A 17,743-nucleotide genomic window follows, 5' to 3' on the forward strand; every position below is an offset into this window, starting at 1 on the left:
TGGTAAAGTGGGGGACCCCAGCCTGGCCATTTTATATCTATGTTTATATGGCTATGTTTTTAATCTCAATAGGTTTATAAATGTATATATGTATAAAAATATATACACAGCTATACATATATCGAAGAATATATAAAACAGTGTATCTATAGCACAGAATCATAGAATCATAGAATGGTTTGGGTTGGAGGGGACCTTAAAGATCATCTAGTTCCAACCCCCCTGCCGTGGGCAGGGACACCTTCCACTAGACCAAGTTGCTCAAAGCCCCATCCAGCCTGGCCTTGTATAAATAAAGAAAAAAATTATAAAATAATATCTAATAAATAAAAATTTATACATATTTGTACACTCCTTTACATATACTTCTATATATTGTATAGAAGTACAAAATATACATTTAAATATAATATATATATAGTATATAAATGTATATATTTTTATATATGAGCACTTCTCGGTCCAAAGGAAGTGGGCAGCCAATCACAGGGCTGCCTGAGAACACGTGGGAATGTGGGAATGACGGTGTCAAGAAACGGCTGTCAGCCAATCACAGAGCAGTGTGATGTTCAAAAAAGCGGGCAGCTCCTTGCTGTACCACGGTGGCACCCTGTCCTAAAATGGCGTCCAAAACAAAATGGCAGCCCCACGGAGGTAGCGGAAAGGCCTTCCGGGTCTGATGTACTTCTGGGTAGACCAGAAGGGGTGGCTGGTCCTGCCAGCCGATCCCAACAGAGCACGTGACCGGCAGAGGGGGAGTGACTTCAGGGCCCTAAGGCTGCTGGGAGGGGGCGGGATTTCTGGCAGAAGCTGGTGGGCGGGGCACCCGTCCCTCCCCCGCGTGTCCCTCAGTGGTGCCTGTGGCGCTTGTGCCCCGGGGCCCCAGGGTCAGGGGTCTCCCCGCGCCTGGGTGTCCTGAGGAACCCGCCACGGGCTGCTCGCGGCTCTGCGGGGACGTGGCGGGGGGAGGACGGGGCTGACGAGGAAAGGCAGTGGGTGGTGATGGAGGGAAGCCTGGGGTCTGTGGAAGGGCATCTGCGCCCTGTGGGTGGGTGGGTGTGTAAGCGCCTTGCGTATGGCGCTCCAGAGACCTTTCTTTCTGCAAAGAGGCGGCTGGAGGTAAATGTACTTCAGGTCTTCGCGCTGTCCCCTGAGCCCCTGTGCGTACCGCACTGCCAAAGTGTACCCAGAGCCACCTCCCTGCCGGGGTCAGTGTGCACCCATCACTCGTTGTCCTGTCTGTGGTGTTTGCAGATCCGTTCATGGAGCTCATGGAAGGGAAGAAGATCTCCTGCAAGAAACTCCTCACCTTCCTGCTCTTCAGCTTCATCTTCAGCTCCTCTCTCTTTGTTTCTTTTCATCAGTTCAGGATTTGGGAGCCAGAGCATTACGATTCCAAACCCTCTGCACAAAGAGCCCGTGCTGGAAACACCAGGGCTCCACCAAAGGATGAACACAGGCCGACCATCCTGCTCTGGAAGTGGCCCTTTGGCCACCAGTTTAAGTTCATAAACTGCTCGAAGCTCTACAACACCCCGGACTGCCATGCCACTGTCAACCGCAGCTGGTACCAAAAGGCTGATGCTGTGATTATGCATCACAGGGATGTGTGCAGGGACACAGAGGAGCTGGCCCAGCTCCCCAGACTCCCTTCCCAACGCTGGATCTGGTTCAACCTGGAGTCCCCAAGTCACTCTCCAAACTTAACTGCCATGGACAACCTCTTCAATCTGACTATGTCTTACCGGAGAGACTCGGACATCATCACCCCTTATGGGGAGCTACAGCTCCTCGGCCAGCCCCAGCCCCTCAGCATCCCACCCAAGACCAAGCTGGTGGCCTGGGTAGTCAGCAACTGGAAACCGAAGTCCCCCCGGGTAAAGTACTACCAGGAGCTGAAGAAATACATCGCTGTGGATGTCTACGGGAAATATCACTTGCCCCTGCCCCGGGACATGCTCCTTCCCACTGTGTCCCAGTACAACTTCTACCTGGCTTTCGAGAACTCGCAGCATGAAGACTACATCACCGAGAAGCTCTGGAGGAACGCCTTGTCCTCTGGCACTGTCCCTGTTGTGCTGGGGCCTCCTCGAGAAAACTATGAGCGCTTCTTGCCCCCTAACTCCTTCATCCACGTCGATGACTTCGCCAGCGCGGGGGACCTGGCGCACTACCTGTGGGAGCTGAGTGAGGATGCCGAGAGATACCAGCGCTACTTCCAGTGGCGCAAGTGGTTGAAACCCGTGGTGAGGGCCGGCTGGGCCCTGCGCATCTGCAAAGCTTGTCAATTCTTGCAGATAACGGAGGCCAGGTACCAGGTTGTGTCCAGTCTGTCCAAGTGGTTCGTGTAACTGCTGTTTTCTCAGCTCTCTGCTGCGCTGCAATCTTTTTGTCCTTGCTAGTGGGTTGCAATTTCACGGGATGATTGAACTTGATGGAAAAGGAGGGACAAGAGGAGCTTTGAAGAGAACAAGGACAAGGAAGCAATTAGGTGTTTGTATGTCTTTGTCTTACTGGAGAATAGACTGTCAGATAGAGTAGTACATTGGTTTTTTTGCTGATCTATTAGTTACCTGAACAACTTGTTATGCTGGCTGCAGCTTGGTCTTTGGAGAAGTTCACCTTCAGTCTCTGCAAACAATTCTGGATCAGCTCCACAGGTTGGAGAGCTGAAGCAAGTGGCCAAGAGGGGAAGGTGAAATAGCAATACCTGTCATAAACCTGTTTCAAGGACTTTGTACTGTGCAAAGCTGCGGCTTGAAGAGGCAGCTACGCTGTGAGGCTGCCTGCTGCTGCAGGAGGAACTGGCCGCACTCCTCTCTCCCAGCCCTGCAGCCGCAGTCCAGCCCTTGCTCTGCCTCGGGCTCTCCCTGACTGCCTTTGGGGTGCTGCATCAGGATGCTAAACGGGCAGAAAACAACTCAATTTATTTTACAAGGCTGTTTTTTGGACAGGTTAGCAAGACAGTGTGGGTCTGACAGCAGCAGACTGGTGCAGGTAAGGTGTGGGGTGCCAAGGATGCCCCTGAAAGAACCGTAAGTTTTAGTGCCTGCAGCACCCTGTGGCAAGGAGGTGCTCAGGACCAGTATGTGATGAGCTACCTCCTCCTCTGTGCCTCAAACATCGGGACTTCTGGCATTGGCTGATGCCTCTAGGCCACGTGTTTAAAAAAGAGTGAATAATTGGCCTTTATTGAGCTTCCTGCTGCCATTCAGGTCTTATCACTGGAAATTGTTTCCTTTTCAGGTTGGGGAGCCCCATTGCATGGAGTCGGTGGACACAGCTGTGCCCTTCCAGGCTCCCTGCCGATACCCCTGGACATTCAGTTTGTTTTCCTGACTGCTACTGATCCCTGAGCTGAGCTTTTCAAAGGTCTGTCCTCACTCCAGGATGTTTCCACGAGGAAAATCAGCTCGGAGTCCAGCAACACATACAGAGATGCAATTGTTTTCTCCATCAGCAGCGTTTAGCAAACATTTCCAAAGAATTCCCTCTGCGTTTCCTCCCGCAGTCATTCTGTAGAAGAAGGACCATCAGCAAGACCTTGTCTTAAGCATTGCGAGTCTCTTATTTTCATTAGCAACCTTTGCCATCTTTGTTTTTTCTCTGCTTTGCAGATTGGTTGAATACATTGATCAGCACAAGCCCAAGAGCAAATCCTTCACTGAAATCTGAACCTTTATCCCTCCCATCTTTTTCCTGTCCTCCTAACAGTACCTGTCTAGGTGAGACCTTCCTGAGGCTGCTTAGTTTCTTGAAGAGCCCTTGCTGGACCTTAGCGAACCCCTTTGGAAATTCAGGTAGAAAAATGTGCCATGTCGTCCTTAGCCATGTGCTTGCTGGCTGCTTCAAAGAAGAGCAATAAATTTGTGAGGCATCAATTTTTATTGCCAAATGATTGTTTATGCCTCTGCCTTGTCAGCCTGCAGACACACACCTCTCTCCTCCTTTAGCATGTAGCTGCTGGGATCTCATCAACAGGCCCTGGTGCTCTTCCTGTCTTTAAAGCCAGTTTAGTTTAGAGCAGCTGGAGAAATTTAAGACTTTAACATTACTGATTGAGCTGATATGGATGTGGGGAAGGGATAAATAATATTCTGCAGGTGAGCTCTATGAACAGTCTCTTCCTATCAATGGGCGGCACTGGGGAGTTGGGATGATGGTCATTCGTTTCACTGCTCCTGCTAGATTTGGAAGATGACGCCGATCCCTGGGCTAAATCCTTCCACCTTGAGACTTCCATTGGGAAGACTTCAGCTTTGAGCATTTCCTCCAGAGCTGCCTTCTGCTGGCATTGCCAGCAAAACCGATTACAAAACAGAGTGGTTGATTAAACTGAGCAGCAATGGAGCACCACGTGTGGGGGCACAAAGTCCAGCTGCTTGGGAAGGGTGTTCCATTTGAAAAACCAATGCAAATTTCCAGGAGCTGCTAGAGATGACCCATGCTGCATGCATGAACGCAGCCAAGAGGAGCTTGCTCTTGACTTTAGCCGATGTCATAAAAAGCCTTCCCAGGAAGAAACCACAGTGTAAAGCCCCATGAACACGTTCATTCACCTGAAATATTTTTCTTTAGCCTGTTTTGAAGGGACGTACTGCAGGGAAGGGGAGTTCCTGGGGGATGGCAATGCAGGGTGTGTCGGGGCAGGGTCGCTGTCTCCAGGGGGTTTAGATGCCTCTTGCAGCAGTGGGCGACTGCAGATATGCAGCTCCCTTGGCCAACGGGGTTCCCAAGTATACCAGGTGGCATTTGCCGGGTGCAGAGCAAGTGGCCGTGCATGGTCAGGGAGCCCAGTTTTGGTCCCGCTGGAGGCTTAGTGATGATGTTTATTGAGATCACCCTGTGTATTAAATAGACATCTTAATTAAACAGGCAATTCAGTTCCAGCTTGGATCTCATTCCTTTGCGTGACCTGGTGAAGCAAATGCTGGTGAACAGGAGCTTTCATCCTTCCCCCTCAAGACCTGTTTTTGTATAGCCCCTGACCCTGTCATGTGAGTTGGGCTCAAGACTGCCTGTGGTCTTCTGGAAGGAAACGCACCCTGGGCTCTCTGAAATTCTCCTTAATAAACGCACTAGCAATAAGTAAATCTTATCAACAGCTTGTTATCAAAGCAGACTGAGTGGCAAATTACAATGCAGCAATGTCATTAAAAAGGTTTAATTAGTTTGGCTCTTTTGCATGCCTTTTTGAATACTAGAGCGCGTATAATGTGTGTACACGTACAGTGCAATTCATGTACCTCATGTTCTTCACTTCAACCTCATTTCACCTTCATAGGTAAGAAAGAAAATCTCTTGTCTCTGAGGGAGGCCCTAGATTAGGTATCAAAAGGGAGAGAGAAGAGACTCCTGAAATGACTGAACCTTTTCTCATCCAGGAGCAACACTGCTGCCACAGCCACGCGAGGAAGATGTGGCCGGGCACAGCCAGAGCCTTTGCTGCTCTTCACCCCTGCCTCCTGCACGGACTGTGAACGGCTGTGGGTTAAACTTCCCTCCAGCTGCCTCAGTCTGTCAGGCGATCCATGTTTCTGCCCAGCATGAAATGTTAGGCAGCAGCAGAGGTTTGGGGAGCCCACCCAGATCAGCAGCGTGAAGCAGGTTGCTTTAGGCCCTCGCTCGGGTTGGTTTGCAGAGGAGCTCAGGGCAAGGACACAGTGCTGCACCGTGAGGAGCTGAAATTACAGGTTTGCACCAGTTCAAAGAGGGACAGGACAAATTCCCAGAAGAAAACTTCACTAAGAACCTTTCAGTGGAAAAGCATTCCCCCACCCATTGGTCTGGGACATCCCCGAGTTGCAAAAAAAGTGGGGGAAAAAGAAGCCTCTCCAAAGCCTGTACAAAGAAGGCACGAAGCACAGTCGAAGCGGCCCAAGCACCCCAGGCTGAGATGCCTTGCCGTGCAGAGGGACCCCCTCAGAGCTGGCACTGGTGGCATCTTCTGGGAATGCCACACTTTGGTGGTGACGCACTCCGGGAACGAGGAAATGCCGATGTTTTTGCACTGTTGTGCTGGGAAGAGGCTGGATGGGGAAAGCCCCTCTGGCGTAGGGCTGGGAAGGGAGCCGGCTGCAGGGAAGAGGGGAAGGGGAGGTACTGAACTCACAGCAAATGCTAGGGGTTTGTCAGGGGAGCACAAAGAAAAATTAAATTTGGAAATTTTCAATTGAGGTCAACCTGAAACATGTAAATCATGTGCTGAGGGGTGGGGAAGAGCCAGATTGAAACTCAGGGTAGTTTTTAAGTAGAGAGAAATGCCTTTCCAAACTTGAAAAGCTCCCCGATGGAAATGCTGAAGCGAAGCCCCAGGCTAGGGAAGGTTTTCTCTCAAGCAGAACAAGGAGTATTTCTGCAAAGCGGAACACTTCCCGTGGCCGATGGCAGGCGACGCGCACCTTAGAGCAGCGGCCAGCCTGGAGGTGCCGTGTGCTGTGACGCAGAGGGTTGGGACACAGATGGAGGGGGATGCTGAATGGCAGGAGAGCACCTGAAAGAGCCTTGGGCTCCTTGGCATGGGGGACCACAGGGACAGGGCTTGACACGTACATTTAGTAGACATCTTGCGTGCAATTCTCCCAAGTTGGGGCTATTTACCCGTGTGGAAAACCCCTTTTCCAGCTACAGGGAAAATCAAACATAATGAATCCATCCCTGCTAATGCCTCCTGCTGCTGCAGCCTCTCCAGCCGTGGCCAGGGAGCATTTTGGGAGCACCCGCTCGGCCAAACAGCTGCAAGAAATCCCCACTTTTCTCTTGCCAGCCTCCCAAGCCCAATTCCCTTTGCTTCCAAGACCTGGAGTCATTTAACACCTATTAAAAAGAGATGAGTCCCGTAGGTTTTTGGACTCTTTTAACTGGAGAATAGCAGCACCAGGGTTATCGGCTCTCTCCTTTTGTGCTTGAGCCTGGGGTTATTTTGGCAGGTCAAGGCCAGCCAGGCTCGTCAGCCTCATCCCTCTCCTGGGTCCAAGGGCTATTTGGGGACCTGTGTGAGCCTTGGGGAGAACAGCAGGGGTCTTGCTGACCCCGAGGCTGGCCAGCCTTCGAGGCTGCAGGAGCAAAGGCAAAATAAATATGCAGGGGGCAGATTTATGAATGTTGACCTCACCCTCATCCCCCAAATCGTGCTGCAGCCTTCGAGAGAGCGACCAAAATATGAATTTTAGTTCCACTGAAGCATTCAGGGCTGGGCAGACCATGGGGTGTTAGGAGCTTGCACCCAGCCAGGCTTAAGCCATGGTCCTTGAGGAGTGGACGTGAGGTTGGCAGGACAAAAATATCGCATTAGACCTTCCCCTCCTCTAAGCGGCGGCTCGGTGCTGCCGTGTCCCGGGGAAGGGATGCCTGTGGGCGACGTGGAGCCACACACAGGCTGATTTCGTTAGGGATGGGAAAGCTGACACCGCACTTGGGAAACTCTGTAAGGGGGGACTTCATCAAGGGAAACATCTGGATGGCTGCGCCGTGGGGGCCCGGGGCTGGGAGACGGCGCTGAGAAGTCACAGTCCGGCTTTTCCCGAAACATCGGTGCTGGGGTTTGCAGCCTCCTTGCCGAAGTGGGTTTCCCCCTCCACACCCGGTTGGAGATACCAGCATGTGGGGCTGCTTCGGTCCCTCACAGAGAAGATGTGAAAACACCCCATTTACCCCAAACCTCTCGTCTTTTTACCCAAAGATGGTAGGAGGCAGGCTGAAGTGTTCCCAGCTGACGCTTTTGGGCAGAGATGGTCCAAAAAGCAGAGAGGGGGAGAGTTTTACAGGGGTATTTCCCCAAGAGGTGAGAAAGAGGCTGCTCCTCCTGGGAAACCAGGGAGATAATCGTCTTGAAAATGGAGTTTATGGAGCAGTGTCTGACCTGCTCTGCAGAGACACCAGGGCCGGAGGCGAGCCAAGAGGAGAGGCAGAGCTTGGGAGAAACGCAAATCCTCACCAAGCCTGGCTCAGCAGAGCTTTGCATTTGAGGAAGAGAAGAGAAAAGGCTCAGATACACCAAAATCCTGAAAACAGCAGCTGGAGCCGTACAAGCTCTGGAGTTCCATCATCACTGGGTTTGTTCTTCTGGGTGTGTGAAGGTGCCTGAACCAACCCTGTAAACTCAATTATTTCCAGCTTTCCTGAGCCTACGGGCAGATGCTTTGGAAACCTGCTCCTCGTTTTGTCGAGTGAGGCTGGGAGGGGGAACATGAAACTATTAAGAGAAAACTCTGTTTTCTCCATGGCTGCCCAGCCCCACCGAGCTCCCTCCTTCCCTTGTGGCAAAACCCCAGCAGCAGCTCAGGTAACGAATACTGGTGTTCCCGGCATTCACATTTTTGGTAGTACTACCAGGGATATTGGGAGAGACATCGCTGTAAATATGGGTTTTTTTTTTTTTTTTTTTAAGACTTGCAAACTCCTTGCTCTTGTCTTCACTTTTATTTCGTGTTTTCCAGTCGGGCTGGGTTTATTTTCCCATGGTTTTTCTTACTGGGAGGTAATTTTGAGAAGCTCAAACTGAGCGGTGGGGTTGACCACTCGCAGCATCCCATTTCCCGCCTGTTACTTCTTCCATTTAAAAATGAACAAATTAATACAGAACATCATTTAAGAGCCAGGATTTTTAAGCTGGGGCTTTAAAGCAAGCACCAGCCGGTGAAAATCTCCCACTTACACTATGAAAGTTGGCAACATGCACCTCATCTCCAAGAAATTGCACCCAAAATCATCCCCGGCCCCAGCCCGGCAGCACGTCCTGGCTTCACGCTGTTGCCTGCAACCGTTGTTTTCTTTCTATTTTTTTTTGCGCTCTTGGAGGAGTCAGATTTTCCAAGCAGCCCTCTCCAATTTGGTCATTAAACCTTCAGTTTGTCTTTTTTTTTTTTCTTTCTTTTTTATTTTGGCCAGGCTGGCAGCAGGATTGCAGCTTTTCTTAGTTTCTGGCGTGCACGCGCGCGCACACGTACACACATGCACGCATGCGTGCGCATAGGCGAAGATTTATGAGTCTCAAAAGATGCTTCATAAAATATTTACAAAGTGGAGCTGCGAGCGTGAATGTTTGACTCAGCCACGAGCCGTCCACGGCTGTCAGGCCTCTGGGTGGCATGAGGAGGGAATATAAACAGACCCTTTTTTTTCCATTCCCAAAAATCCACTATAAACCTTTGTGGTTCAAAAGCATTTTAGCTTCTTTTTCTTTTTTTTTCCCCCCAAGTTGTTCCCCGTTGTCCGGTGCCAAGCCCGGCAGAGCAGCGGGGCGGCTCGCTGGCTTCGCTCAAGACCGGGTGTTTTGCAAATAAATGCGGGAACTTGTACCCGCTCTCACCGTGGGCACTAGATAGTTTCAGCCTATTTTTCAGTGGAGAAGAAAAAAAAATCATATTTTTCTGGAGAGACTGGGGTGGGGGGCAGTGCTTTCAAAGGACGGGTGCAGGCATTTCCCTGCGCCAGGGACACTGATGCTCTGCACGTTAAGTGCCGTAATGTGTGTTAAATGGGGGTAATGTGTCTTAAGACAGGGTAATATGTGTTAATTGGGGGTAATGTGTGTTCAGTGGGGTTAATGTGTGTTAATTGGGGGAGTAATGTGTGTTAACTGGAGATAACGTGCGTTAACTGGGGGGGTAGCACGCGTTAAATGGGGACAATGCACTCAACGTCTGTTAAATGGGGTTGATGTGTGCTAAAATGGGGTTTAAACAGCAGGGCGCCTCTGGCTTTTGTCCCCTGCAGAGCTACTGGAAACCAGTAGCAGGGAGAAGGAGCTGGGGTGGGACTGGTGCGTGTGCGGCAGCAGCGTTGGTGCCAACGCTTCCATTTTCCACAGCTTTGAAACGTGTTTGTGTCCTGAACTTGGCCGGGCTTTCAAATTGCAACATTTCACCCAAAACAAAATATTAACCACCATAACCATCCTATTAAGAAGAGCAAGAAACCCCAGCCAATGCCTGCTGCTGACTTTGAGATGTTTTCCCTATAAAATAAAATATGTTTCTAACCTCAGCCTTGTTTCCAGATGAACAACTGAAACTTTTTTCTGGCTGACCTTATCAAAACCTCGCATCTTCTTTTTCTTTTCTTTTTTTTTTTTTTAAGGTGATTTTGCCAAAATTGGCATGTCTTTGAGCCAACCCAATTGGAAGCACCTTTACAAGAAGGGGACAAAGATGGTTATTTCTGTGGCTAAACCAGCCCAGAGCCACGCAGACAACGACCCGGGTCTTGGTAACGTCTCAAATCGTTGTTTGCATAAATGCAGTTTTGCAGCAGATGAAAACGAAAGAAATGGGGCTCTTTGCAGGTGTGCATGGAGGTTTCTGCAGGAAACTGGAAAGTAAAGCCAAGCTCCTGCCATCCTTTGACCCTCTCTGCTCTCCCAAAAGAAAAGCCAAATTTCCCGTTTCCCTGGCCACCCTGATCCCCAGGCTGGGGACATAACATCACTCTGCCATCGCTTACCCACTGGCAGCAGTGAAAGACGAGAACCAGAGAGAAATCAATATAATCCTCCTTTTATTTTCACTTTGTCGTGAGTATGTAACAGCATCACACCCGAGTTTATGTTTGTTTAAAAAAAATAGTATCATACTGCATTTTTTTTTTCTCAACGTTCAGAATAAATGGTAAAAATGTAATAAATGTAAACTGCACTTGGCACCATTTGGATCAATAAATAAAATTAAAAAAAAAAAAGAGAGAGAGAAAGAACGCATTACGTAGATGGCACACTATGGTATCTAAATAAATAACATAAGTTACTTCGAATAAATAGAGAGTATCTAAAATATAGATGCATTGCATCAACTTCTGCAGATGGTCGGTCAGACCCGACAATACCGGGAGGGAAATGGGTTTATCTGGATGGTGCCGAGCGGAGCCGCGGGCTGGACCGGGCGCTCCCACCCTGCTCCCGCCGATGGCGGTGAAACAAGTCTCCTTTTTTCCTTTTTTTTCCTTTTTTTCCCTTTTTTTTTTCCCCTCCTCTTGGGCCTCAAGTTTGAGGCTACGCCTTGTTTAACCAAGAACGAAAACATGTGGTAGCCCTATTTATGAAGGGAAGAAGGCTGAGGTTTTGAATACCGCCGAAAAATAATTTGTCTTGATAAATTGGGAAAGTGATTTCTTCCCAGCAAGTTTCTGGACCTGTTTAAATAAGGAACGCTCCCTTTGCCAGTGCTTTCATCAAGTGGAAACAATGATGTTAGACCCATTTCCCCCTCACAGATACCAAATCGGGAGTGAGACCATGTCAGCGAATGGGATCCCAACCGATGCGAGCGACGGGTGGATCCGAGCCAGAGCCGGAGCCGCGGCGCTTCGGCCGCCTCCTGCACCGGCCAGCGTTACACAAACACAGGCGCGTACGTATATAGATGTGTAGAGTAAAACACAATGAAAGGTCCCATAACTCATTGTCGGAGAGCCGGGATAACATAACACTCATATTTCGCGCTGTCACAACCACCAGAATAGGTTTAAACATCTCCTCGTGTTTCCAAACCTCCTGATCTTTCAAACCCTGTGAAACGCCCTCATCTCCTGGGGAGCGATGCCGCTGCAAACAGCAAAGCTGCAGCAACAGCTCGGCAAGCTGCAAAAAAACCAACCTAAAAACAGCCCCCCGACAGATGTTGCATGCTGTTTATTATTATTAACATTAAATAATGCATGGGATGATGAGGAAGGAGCCAGATGAGATTTTGCTGTAGCTTTGAGTAGGGAATTTTCCATCCTTTTTTTGCCCTTTCTGCATTGTAGACATTCTTCCAGACAGCTCCAGCTCCTATTACAGCAGAAAGGGCTGTAGAAATGGAAAGCATTAGGGAAATATCAGCCTTTCTATTGGAACCACATTTCCATGCCCAGGCGGCAGCGAAGCGGCGCAGGACGGCACGGGTCGAGCAACGCTCCTGCAGCGGAGCCAAAGGAGCTTCGTGCAGAAGACGGGCCCCGAGACACACGAAAGAAGACATGCAAGCAAAAGCCATCCTTTGGCCACGGCCGCGATGCCCCAGCTAACCCCGAGACCTGGGCAGGGAATTTTGTGGTTGCAAATCCCAGCTGCAACCCAGCTGCACCCCAAAAAAAAAATAAGCAGGCAGAGCGTGCTGGGCCGCCACGCCGGCAGCAGCAGATGTCAGGCACTTCCCCTACACCTCTGCACAGGCCGGTGCTCAGCTGCCGGCAAGGTGAAAGAAAAAAAAAGAGGTAAAAAAAAAAAAAAAAAAGCTTAATTGGAGCTATTCGTGTTGGTTTGTAACACACACATTGCGTTGGGGTTTTTTTTCCCCAGTGCGCCTGTTTTTTGGGGGTTGCAAGCTGGATTTCCGCTGTGCATGGGTGCACCTGGGGGTGTTTTGCAGCTGGAAGGTATAAGAGAGGGTCTGGGGTGCCCGAGCACCCTCCGCCTGCTCCCGAGCCCCCGAGCCCTCCTGCTGCTCCCAGCAAGACCCTGGCGAGAGGAGGGTCCCCTTGGGCTGGAAGAGCCATCAGCCCACTCACGCACTCCGCTGGGTGCCTGCAAATCCCTAGATATTGCAAAAAAATTTCCCAAACCAGGGTGCAGACAGCTGCTTGTGGAAATGCCACAGCTCCGACATTTCCCAGCCGCCTCCTTGGGCTCAGGGTAACACAAGCGGAGGCAACTCCGGGAAGCCCTGCTGCAAATCCTCCTCCCTCGGCGCCTGGTCCTGCACTGCTTCTGCAACACCTTACCTTGCTTTATTGCTCTAGTTCCTTTTTTATTTTTTTTTTACTGGAGGCTTCTGCAACAAAACTAATTTTAGTTTTATAGTAGTGAGAACTGGAAAGCACCCAAGCCCTTGAGAGTGCAGTTATTATTATTAGATTTGGGTGCGTGTTTTGTTTTGTTTTTTTTTTTTTAAGTCAAGAGTGAGCCGCTTATCTGCCGTGAGCACGGCGCAGATCGCGCTGACGGCTGCCCATCTGCTGTCCCCATCCCGCTCCCACCCAGCTTCCCCCGGCTGCTTATTGTGGGCCATCTTTTTAATTTCCTTCCAAACCCAGTGGTGCAAACTCTCCCTTGCGGTGCTGCAGCACCTTGCAAGGCTGTTTTGGGAGCTCTGTGCACCTGCAGCGTGGCTCGAGTTTGTCTGGTCTCAACGGCATTTGCATCCCCGGGGTGCAGGTTCGCCAGCCCTTGCTGGTTCGCCAGCACGTGCAATGCCCCAAGGACGGGTTTTGCACCCCACGCCCACGGCTGCCTTCTCCTTCTCCCAACAGCGAGGGGAAAACTCTGTGTTACAGAGTGCAGGCTGCTTTCCCGGGGACGCCGGGTGCGCGGCCAGCCCTGCTGAAGGATGGTGTTTATATTGCTTCACTACATCCTGGCTCTGCTCAGCCAAGAGCGGCGTTTGGATGAAAAGCAAGAAAAAAGCCTGGCCCTTTGCAGAGGTCGCGAGTGCTGCTGGTCGCCCACGGGAGATGCAGTGGGGAGAGCTGTCTTCCATCCCAAACCGAGCTGTCCCGTCCCAGGGGATGCTGACCTGCTCCCCGAAATCCTGCAGCAGCATCCCTCGGCTGCTGTGGTCACCTATACGAGCATTCCTCCTCGGGGATGGAGGCGCACGGGATTTTTTCCCCCATTTAGCTGGACCGAGGAGCTGGGACGCTGTTGGGATGGGGGGGGGCGGCAAGCGGAGCATTTTCCCTCGCGTTGGTTAATGCCCAGGACATGACACCAATATTCTCCTTCTGTTTATGATTTGCTTTTTCTGGGAAGAGGGCCAAGGGGAGAAAACCCATCAATCCCAGGCAACAAATATAGCCTGCCCAGAGAATGCAAAAGTCTGCGGTCTCATTTATTTCTCCGCAGAGTAAACAAGAGTGACACCGCTGTAAATGCGAACCGGAGCCAAACCCCGGGCCTGAGTCCCCTCTCCCGCACGATTCAAGCCCCGCCGAGGCGATGGGCGATACTCATGTGCCGCAGCTGGGAGAGCCGGTCCGGCTTTCGGGGGATGCCAAACCGCGGATGCTCCTGCCCACGCTGCAAACCCGGCGGAGGGCGGCGAGTGCCACGGCTTTGCTGGTGGCCTCGTGAGGCTCTGTCACCTCCCTGGCGGTGGCAGGTCTCCAGCCCAGCTGCCCGCAGGGGGGGACAGGAGGTTAATCCAGTTACTTCAGATTATCGCGAGTTTTAAGAAGAAAAGCCCGGGGCTGCGGGGAGGGAGGCGATGGCAAAGGGGGCACAAGTGGGCGCGGGGAGCAGAGCCAGAGCCTTTCTCCCGAGCGCAAACTGCTGTCGGTGCATCTCTGCTCCCGAACACGGGGATTTGGGGTGCCGAATTGCCCCTGGCAGTGCAGGAACCCCAGCACGGCGGTCACGAATCCCTGGGAAACCCCCGCACAGGGCAGCTACGGACCGCAGGGCTCAGCCCCCGTCCTGGGGCAGCACGGGACACCCGCAGCCGTCTAACGCACCCCGCACCTGTAATGCACCCCGTAACACACACCGTGCGTGCAGCACTCCCTGTCCACTACCACACACCACCGGCACCACGCTATATGCAGCAACACCTGCACAACACCCCCCCGTGCACAAACACACCGCCTGTGCAACGCACCGGCGTGTGCCGCGCACCCCACACCTAACACCCGGCGCGTGCAGCGCACCCCGCGCCCGTCACCCCTGCGGCGCGTGGCACACCCTGTGCGGGGGCCGCCTGCTTTGCAACACCCCCCTCCGGCGGTAACGCGACCTGTACGTGTGACACGTAACACACCCCGTGCACGCCATGCACCCCGAGTGTAGAACATGCCCTGTGCATGTTGCGCACCCACTGTCACCCTCCGGGGGGGCTGACAGGGACCCCTGGGCCACCCCCCGGTGGGGACAACAGCCGCAAGCAGCTGTCACCGCTCCAACAACCGCAGCCTCCACCGGCACCGACAGCCACGTCTCTAGTCCTGTGCAGCGAGCGGGCGGTAACGCCGAGGGACGCGCCAGCAGCTCAGTCTCTCCTCCTCCAGCCAGAGGTCTGGGGCCCGTCCCTCTCCCCCCGCCGCAGTCCCCGGTCCCTCTGCCTGGCGGCCAGCGGGGTTTCGGGGCCGGGGCATCACCTCTCCCGCCCGCTCCTCCCGGTGGGGGCCCCGGCCCTTCACACGCAGCCGCACTCCTTGGCCGAGAGCTCGTTGACGGTGTAGTAGCGGTTGTAGGCGTCCAGGAAGGAGACGTCGTCGTCGTAGGCCAGCGGCCGGCAGCAGGGTCGAGCCCGGACCTTCTCCTTCTTGATCCTCCTCCTGCTCCTCATGCTCTTCAGCGAGAGGTCGTAGCTCCGGACGGCCGCCTCGCAGGTGCCGCTGCAGTAGCGGAAAAGCACCGTCTCGTCCGACTCGTAGCCCAGGCCCAGCTCGCTGACGCTCACCTCCAGCTCCTTCAGGGCGCAGGGTTTGTGGCGCGCGCGGGCGCGCTTCCTGCGGCTGCCCGCCCGGGGGAAGAGCGGCAGCTCGTGGCCGCCCGAGTTCATGGCCTGGCTGTAGCGCTCCACCAGTGCCGAGATCAGCTGCCGGATCTCCCCCTCCGTGTAGCTCTCCAACAAGCTGCTGTCTGCAACAGAAGGGGCGGACGTTAGCGCCTGTCCCCCGGGGCGGTGAACGTTCCCCGGAGCGGGTGGCGGTCCCCTGGGGCGGGTGGGTGGAGGTCCCTTGGGGTGGGTGGGTGTCCCCTGGGGCTGGTGGCTGTCCTACAGGTTGGAGGTCCCCCGCGCCAGGTGAACGTCCCCCAGGATGGAGGTCCCCCCGGGGTGGTGACCGTCCCGGGGTGCTGCCTCCCGGCTCCCTCCGTGCCCAGTAGCAATTGCAAAAATTGCAAAATTCAGCCCCGCAGCCCGACAACGTGTGGCCGAACTGCAGCGTCTCCCAGAAGCCGTCTTTGAGATGTGCACGAGGGGCCCGAAGGCTTTAAAACTCAAACCTCAAGGCCAGAGATGCCCGTGGCCTTGGGAGCCCCAGGGTGGGCGCAGCGGAGGGGCCGTGGCCAAGCACCCCCAGCCCGCGAGGGCAGGAAGGTGGCAGGGCAAAAAACCCCCAAACTCCTCCTTCCCCTTTCCCTCTTCTGCCTTATTTCCTTTTTTCCTCCCTACCAGCTCTCCCCTGCCTGGAGCTGTCCCAAGCAGCCCCTTCCACTGCACAACATCAAGTGCATGCTTAAAAGTCAACTATTTAGGGGGGAAAAAAAACCAACCCACAATTAACTCCTGCCACGCTCATGGTTTCCAGATGGCTGCGGCCGGGGAATGGGGCAGCTGTGCTTCTCCGGCATGGCCGGATCCCGGCACCGCGGTTGGGATATCGAAAGGACGAAGCGCCTGCAAAGAGCATCCCAGTGCCAGTGCTGCTCCTTGGTGGCATCACCCCGACGTGCAAAAAAAAAAGTGGAAAAACCACCTGATCCTGACCAAGAGATGATGCTGCAGAAAAGCCGCAATGGGATTGGGGAGAAACACCAATAAATTCAATATTTGCACTGTTTCCCTACGGCCTGGGTGGAAGGGCTGCCCCCCAAGACCCCTAGGCCAGCAGCCAACATACAAACTGTCCCCGACCGCCGCTGGCAACGTCCAAATCCCTTTGTCCCAACCCCTAAAGCCAGGGTTAGTCCAGCTCAGCGCGGGGGGAGGCACAGGAAAGACGGAGGAAAGCGCGATTTGACAGCTTGTCATCAATTTCCAAATTTCGACCCAAAAAGAAGTTTTTCTGGTTTGGAATCACAACAAACATGCCGGCGATTTTCAGCACGCTGCCAGCGCGAAGGGGCGAGCGGCGCTGTGGGGGAAGCCGCTGCCTCCCTGCGGAGTGGAGCCGTTCCCTCTCGTTTTCAGCTCCTGTTTGACATTTTGCATTTGTAAAAATAGTGCAGAAATAAAAAAAAAAAAAAATTAAAAAAAAGCCATTTGGAGCTCAAAAAGCAGCTTCTTTGCACTAAGATGAGCTCTTTGCATTCGGTTTCCCTACGTGGAGAGCTGACGTGCTTGCACCAAAGTTTGGTGCCCAGCGGCTGCATTTTTGCAGGACCCCCCACTCGCCATCCCGAGCCTTCCCCACTGCACCCCACGCTCCTCCTTAAACACTCATCAAGGGGATGCACAGAAGCAAGAGAGGGTGGCGGGGAAAGCAAACGGGGAATAAACCCGCCGGGCTGCGTCGGGCTTTGCTTGCGAGCCGAAAGCGTGCCCCGCTGGGGTTTCGGGGCCGGATCCTGCGCGTGCGGGAGGGACGGTGCCCCCGGGGCAGAGGCGCAGCAGCTTACACTGGGAGAGCAGCGAGCTGTGGCGTTGCAGGGCCCGTGGGGATCTCCGCGGAGCCGCCGGCAGCGAGGAGGAGGAGGAGGAGGATGCCCGTGAGGAAGACGGCGAGGAAGGCAAGGGGCTGTATTTCCGGCTTCCGTTGAACATGTCTCTACAAACTAAAATGGATAACATGGAACTGAGGAGCATCGATGCAATGGCTGCAAACTTCCATACCTTCATCTTAGAGCAAGTCAGAACATTGAAACTCTGCAAAACAGGCAAAACAAATATCCTTATTACGCGGCCTTCGCCCATGGCCCCCTCTTCCCTCCCCCCCTCCCCGCGGCTGGGGCTGGCTGACCGTTTCCCATGGGACCACCAGCATCCCCTTGGCTTCACCTCGTCCCCTCCGCCCTCCTGAGAGTGGTGGTGGCAATGGGGACACGGCGGTGTCCTCAGCCCGGCAGCACGCAGGTGGACGTCCACCTCCCCTCGCGCCGGCCAGGTTT

The 17,743-nt window shown here is 53.2% G+C and overlaps 2 protein-coding genes across 2 annotated transcripts; one reads left to right on the top strand and one right to left on the bottom strand.

The window, feature by feature from the left end:
• The first annotated feature begins 1,262 nt into the window (after positions 1 to 1,262).
• Positions 1,263 to 10,985, top strand: FUT6 (fucosyltransferase 6). Its single transcript, XM_075175385.1, has 3 exons — positions 1,263 to 2,311; positions 3,715 to 3,800; positions 10,981 to 10,985. Exons 1-3 carry the CDS (start codon positions 1,263 to 1,265, stop codon positions 10,983 to 10,985), a joined length of 1,140 nt encoding a protein of 379 aa, XP_075031486.1.
• A 4,119-nt stretch (positions 10,986 to 15,104) lies between these two features.
• NRTN (neurturin) lies at positions 15,105 to 17,495 on the bottom strand. The gene is made up of 2 exons (XM_075175371.1): positions 17,255 to 17,495; positions 15,105 to 15,553 (listed from the first exon to the last, which is right to left on the bottom strand). Exons 1-2 carry the CDS (start codon positions 17,472 to 17,474, stop codon positions 15,105 to 15,107), a joined length of 669 nt encoding a protein of 222 aa, XP_075031472.1. The 5' UTR covers positions 17,475 to 17,495.
• Between the last annotated feature and the right edge of the window lie 248 nt (positions 17,496 to 17,743).

This window comes from Calonectris borealis, chromosome 28 (genome assembly GCF_964195595.1).
Source record: "Calonectris borealis chromosome 28, bCalBor7.hap1.2, whole genome shotgun sequence".
NCBI classification, from domain to species: Eukaryota; Metazoa; Chordata; class Aves; order Procellariiformes; family Procellariidae; genus Calonectris; species Calonectris borealis.